The following is a 6,000-nucleotide window of genomic DNA, read 5'->3' as shown; positions in this document are numbered from 1 at the left end:
TTTACATTTTCATTAGCCCAAGCTTATAGAGGCCTATGCTAGATTATCTTTTTTTTTTTTACTAAAACGCTTCATCATTTAATAAAACAAGAATCAAAACTTACATTTTATTTCCTTGAAATGACAAAAAAATACCTTCCATTTGCCGGTAGCATAAATAATGCCCAAATAACAGAAACATGCAGAATAATTTCACAACCAAAATATCCAGAGTATAAAAAACAAGTTTCAACTCAGGCACATTTTACCTAAGCAATTAATTTCTAAATGTAGCTGCCTCTTTTAGTAATGTAACCACTGGGTAAGAATTCTAAACTTAGACAATATGATCGACTATATTCAGAGACTATTTGGCTTACATATTCAATCACGTATTTCTCAATAACTCCCCCACTTCTCTCTTTCTGCAGCTGAGCAGAAATGGGCCATGTTACTTGGACCACTAGCCTCAAAAATAAACACTGTGCATTGATCTATAAGACAGGTTGGAGAAATAAATTTAATCATGTCATTTATGCATACAAAATTCTTCCATCACATAGCTTTACTGATCTCCGACTGCTCCCATTTAATGTACCAAAACAAGTTCTAATTAATTCAGTGGCTGTGAATGGCTCCTGCCCGCAAGGGTCAGCCAACAACATAAGGTATAATCTGTTCCATCAGAATGAACTGGCTCATAAACACATAATATAGTGACCCCGTGGAAGCTTTAAACAGTTACTTTTATTTCCCAGTTTTGAAAATGCTAATGACTATTTCAGCTTTTCTTTTGTTCGGATGATATGGCTGCAATTGCTGGAGAGCCCAGAATTGATTAAGTGCTGGCCGAGAGACAAAGGGCACGGGACCTATGGGACACAGGCCACCTCCCTGGGCAGTGCTGCTTCTGAAGCAGGAGGCCTTGAGCTCTGGGTTCCGACAGACAAGAAAAGACCCAGGAATTCAAAGCTGTGCAATAGCCCTCTCACTTGGCCCATTTGAATGCACACCTCTGATGCTGACATGCAGCTTTTTATTTGACCACCTCATGGCCCTGCATTCAGTGTTCTTGATAAAAGCAGCTGGGTGAGGACTGGTGGGGGAGGTCAGATACACAGGACCTGCTCAGATATTCGATGTGGACAGTGAGAACACTACACCTGTTGAGCGTCACCCTCATGTCTGGTGTGACGAACTGCACACGCAGTTCTAGATGCAGGTGAGCCATCATTCTTGGTCAACATTTGTTTCCTGTCATCACAAAAAAGAGTGAAATTGTCTTGAAATGTAAAGGAATATGATTTTGTTAGTCCTGAGAGTGACAAAAAAGGGACATATGATGGCTTCAGGTTGCACCATAGGGATTTTATATGCTTCCCTTCAAGGAAAAGAATAGAGGGTTTTGGAAGGGTCAGAACCTGGGAGAAATGCAATAGATGTTATTTCTTGTTAACTACTCTACAGAAAGGCCATGTGTTTATTGCAGCTCAGTAAACATGACATATAAGGATTTGATCAATGTCTGGCAAAATGTTGCCACTTAGGACCAATTTAGCTAATGCTGGAAGCAGTCATCCTGTTACCTATAACTGCATAACATTTTTGAGAAGCTTAACAATTTCAACTTTTAAAAAGAAGAATACTCAGCCAATGCTACATTAATATGTATACTACATTTTCTGAACGTTTAACAGATCCTGATTCCTAAGAGTCTTTAAGGCCAAAATAAACTCAAAATTTTAATTATTTTTTCCTTTATGCTTTTCTCTTTCTTATAACCTTGGTGAGACTGAAAGAATTTGTCAAGATTACATGCATTACAACAAAAGCCCATTAACTATCTCTGAAGTATTTTCTAGGGGCTTTTGAACTTAAACATTTACATTAAGTCCAATAAGTCATCTGCTAGCCAAGTTCTCATGTCACCAAAGGGGGGTTGTTATGCATAATAAAGATTCCCAAAAATTGAGTAGGAAGACTATAAAAAGAACTTCAGATATTTGCAGGAGGACTGCGTGTCCCATATCAGAGCTACGGCATTAGCATTCGGAAGTTACTGACTTATTACGTACTTAAACATGTGGACAAGACAAAGCCCTTTCAGGAAATCTGAAAGGAAAGTGGCTTGGCAGTGTCTGCTCAGACTTAAGTTAATATGTAGGACAAAATTATCTTTGCCTTTGCTTTTACTGGAACTGTCTTCATTAAAACTTATTAATTGCTTCCACTTCAATGATGATAATCAAGACATATGATACATCTGTTACCCAAGCTAATTTCTGCTGAGCAGACTAACCAAACAGATGCTGTCAGTTTCTGCAAACCCTTCTTGCTAAAGAAAGTAATCCTGATAGCACTCTGGGAAAAAACAATCCTGAAAGGAAAAAGAAAATGTATTCACTAAACTCTTCGGACATTCACACATTTGCAAGGGAGAACATATTTAATTAAGCTGCTGTTGTCAATATCAAGGAGTGTCTTAACCTTATCACTGAAATATGCTTTAGTTATATATTGAGATAATAGCATGCTTAATTAAGGTATCCCAAAACATTGCTCTTTCACTATGTTTATAGCGAATTTTTTTTTCTATGTAGCAGTGTAAGAAGTTAAGATTAAAAACAAACAAAACCTCTGAATCAAACTAACACATCAGGATGAAAATTTCCCCTCTAGCTGCCTTCCCCTCTGAAATATGTATTTTCCTTGTTGTTAAAGAGCAATGCTTTCACACAATTTTATTTAATTATATGGCTTTGCCATGCTGCTGACACAAAATCTATCTGTGAAAACAGGGGTTGCATTACTAAATGTTTGTCTGTAGGCAGAATTAGACAAAATTCAGTGCACATTGTTGTAGGGTTCCCAATGGCTGATACTAACCTGCAAAAAACCTAAGAGTCGGGCATGCCTCCTAGCAACATTGGGCAATTGCTCTGCAGTCCTTCCTTCCACCCTGTAAGGAGCACGGGTGTCCCCTGCTCACCCTCCCTGTACTGTAGTAATTTTCAGTGTATATAAGTGGGCATGAAGGGGCTGTGGGGTGGACTCGCAGGCGCAGTGGTGGTGAGGTGGTATAAGGCAGAAAAGCCGAGCCAGAGAATGTCCCAGTGCAACCTCACAGTGCTGTGATTCTGCATTTACATCCCTGTGATGTCCAGCTCAGTCTCTGTGGTACTGACTTTTCTAACTGTGTCATAAAATCTTGCAGGGAAACTCTGTCTCCTCTGTCATGATGTTCCAGAGTTGGCTTTTTTTAAAACTGCTCAAGATTGATGTTTTGTGGTTTTAAGAATTTGTCCGGATGCTCCAAGAACAGAGCATTGGGTTGGAAAAGGGAAGCAGAGATTGGTACTCTAACAATTTGGAAACATACACCTTATAGGATATACTGGGAATTTCTGCTGTTAGATAACACATATGGGTGATACTTCAGGCATTCATCAAAATCTAGAAATATTTAATGAATGTATGTGCAAGTGATGCACTAGAGGTTATAGATACTATATCTCAACTTGGAAGTTTCTAGGTATAAACCATTTCACAATTTTGGGGTATCACTTAAACAGGTAGTTGAAATCAAGTCTGATAAGGGGTAGCTCTGGTACAAGAAAAGGTTAACATTTTTGGAGGTGTTTTACTCATGAACATACATTTGTTTTCCTTCTGGTTACCCTTTTTTTTTTTTTTTTTTGCATCTATTCCATTTCTATATTCAAAGCAGTAATTAATACTCAATGGCTTAGGAAGAGAAGAATTCTTGTGGCCACCGCTAAATTACAGGTAAAAGACTGAAGACGTCATTGTCTGAAATGTATCTTCAAGTATTCTTCTGTGATTTCGAGTACAACAGTAGTACCTTATTGCACATTGTCTCCCCAAAGTCCCTTTTCAAGAGTGTGGAAGGGGCTTGGGTGCAGGACAGCGGATGGCCCGGAACCCTGGCAGCACCACTTTCCCCTTGCGATGCAGATCCTCCTGGACTCCCGTGTTCATACGCTGCACCAGCAGCTTCTCGTAGAGCAGCGGGTGGTACGCCCCGAGAGTGCAGGCTGCGTCATAGTACAGCTCGTGGTAATGGCAAAGTTCTGTTTGCCGGACTGACGGGATATATTCGTACACATGCACTTCTCTGCACATGGACATCATGAGGACGATTCCTGAAATGAAAAGGAAAGAAAACTAGAACCGACAAACAACTCTGAGTGGGAGAGAGACTTTTTTGGGAACGATTGTGGCAGGAGATACTTGCAAGGCGTTCACTTTCTTGCTATCTTTACATTGACCATGTCATAACTTCCATTACATGATATTATGCAGATAATGGGGGTGGGCATGTTAGAATGCAATACCATATATTTTCACTAGTTCAATTGATTATTGAGGTTCAGGGAACTAGAGCAGAAAAGCAAAACTAGTGAATTTGAAGAGAAGAAAATCTAGGGAGCCACAGATCTGCAACCCAAGTTACAATGCAGTTATATGACAAAGTTGGATTATATATGTGGGTACAGTCTGATTTGCAGTAGTAAAACTTACGTTCCTAAGAAACAAATGCTATGAAAATGAATTATAAAATTAGTTGTTTGGATGAAAGGAAATGGTATTAGGGGATTCAGAGTTTAAGATATATTAACAAAATTATTTTTCTCACTGGAACTATCATTGTTAAAGTTATTTTAACATCTTTTTTAATGTTTCAAGTAAACAGCTATAAAACCTAATGATCACTGAGCAAATCTAATTTTTGATCCAAGCTAAAAACCTTTCTTTTCTCAGCACCATGAGCACCACCACTAGAGTGGCGCTTCTGTAATCATAAATGTATGCTTATCCCCTTTATGAACTCCTTGTTACCAAAAATAAATAAATAAGGCAACACAGCTAGTTTCTGTTATATGCAATATTTGTCTGCAGAGGACAATCCTGGTCCCCAATTCATCGACTGTGTTTTCACCATGAAAATTCCCAGGACCAGAGAAACGCCTATATAAGGGGAGCTGGGAGAGAAGAGAGCAGTGGCCTCATTTTCCCCAGGGATCTGGAAAGTTTGCCCAGAGGATGTAAAGCTTGATTGGAAAGGAGCTGCCTGGTGGACAAGAGGTGGAAGGCAGTGGACGGGAAACAGGGGATGGGACGTGGAGGGGAAACAGGAGATAGGATGCTGCCTCAGAAGATAACAGCATCCTGTTCAGAAGACGCCTTTCCTCCCCTTCCACCAGTGTTTGCTCCCCCCTTCCACTGCCGACCTACCCTGGTGTGTCCCTGGACCGACCCCTCCCTCCCTCCCCTCCCCTGCCCCCCCCACCCCCACGTTGTTCTAAAATGATAGTGATTCAGGAAGAGCCAAGAAAAGTCAAGGAAGCCGCCAGCATGTTTTTCCTGAAATGCCGGAGGAGAAGCTGGGCCTCCTGGACCCTCAGTGTGGTGGGCACAGGGAGTGGGCGGCCGGAGCTCCGAGTGATGCTTCTCCAGGAACAGCACCACGAGGGCAGAGGGCAACGCTGGCAGGGCTGGCAGGGTTCCGCAGCACTTCCAGGTTTAGAACTTGCTCTTCTCCTGCCCACACCCATATGCTTACTGTCTGTGAGCGTGGAAACCACTGCGAAGATTGCTCCGCCAGGAGAGGACTGTTCAAATGTGTACGATGCAAGCGGGCATTTCACAGCAATTTGGGGTTGTCAGAAAGAAGATTGGCTCATGCACAGGCTGAAGCGTTCTCCCATGGTTGTTTGTGGGGAAAACCGAAATCCCTCTGGTATCCCAGGTCTCAGGCTTTTTATAGAGACTGTTGCCTGACGTTTTTATGACCCAGGGGCACAATCTCAGCTGTGGGACCATAATAAATGCTGTATGAATTATCTTCACAACACTGGCTTTTAAACTAACGGCTTGCAAAAGGTAACATTATACTGACAAAAATATGTGAGTCATGCACTTGGCTCTCCCCCAAAGGAATAGTCTTTAAGCTTCATTGTGAAAAAGAATGACCCATATAGCTTGATACAATGCAGGTTC

General features: G+C 41.2%; 1 protein-coding gene across 5 annotated transcripts in view; it reads right to left on the bottom strand.

Annotated features, from left to right (window-relative positions):
* Window positions 1-3,640: 3,640 nt before the first annotated feature.
* The window catches only part of ST6GAL2 (ST6 beta-galactoside alpha-2,6-sialyltransferase 2), a 79,512-nt gene continuing 77,152 nt past the window's right edge, over window positions 3,641-6,000 (bottom strand). For all 5 annotated transcript variants that reach the window (XM_037807292.1, XM_037807295.1, XM_037807294.1 and 2 more), the window contains exon 6: window positions 3,641-4,142. In XM_037807292.1, the coding sequence (XP_037663220.1) occupies window positions 3,874-4,142 (269 nt within the window). In that variant the 3' untranslated portion in view covers window positions 3,641-3,873. The remainder of the gene's footprint in view (window positions 4,143-6,000) is intronic.

This window comes from Choloepus didactylus, chromosome 17 (assembly GCF_015220235.1).
Source record: "Choloepus didactylus isolate mChoDid1 chromosome 17, mChoDid1.pri, whole genome shotgun sequence".
In the NCBI taxonomy this organism is placed as follows: domain Eukaryota; kingdom Metazoa; phylum Chordata; class Mammalia; order Pilosa; family Megalonychidae; genus Choloepus; species Choloepus didactylus.
Note: the sequence above shows the minus strand (reverse complement) of the source record. Positions and strands in the feature narration are given on the sequence as shown.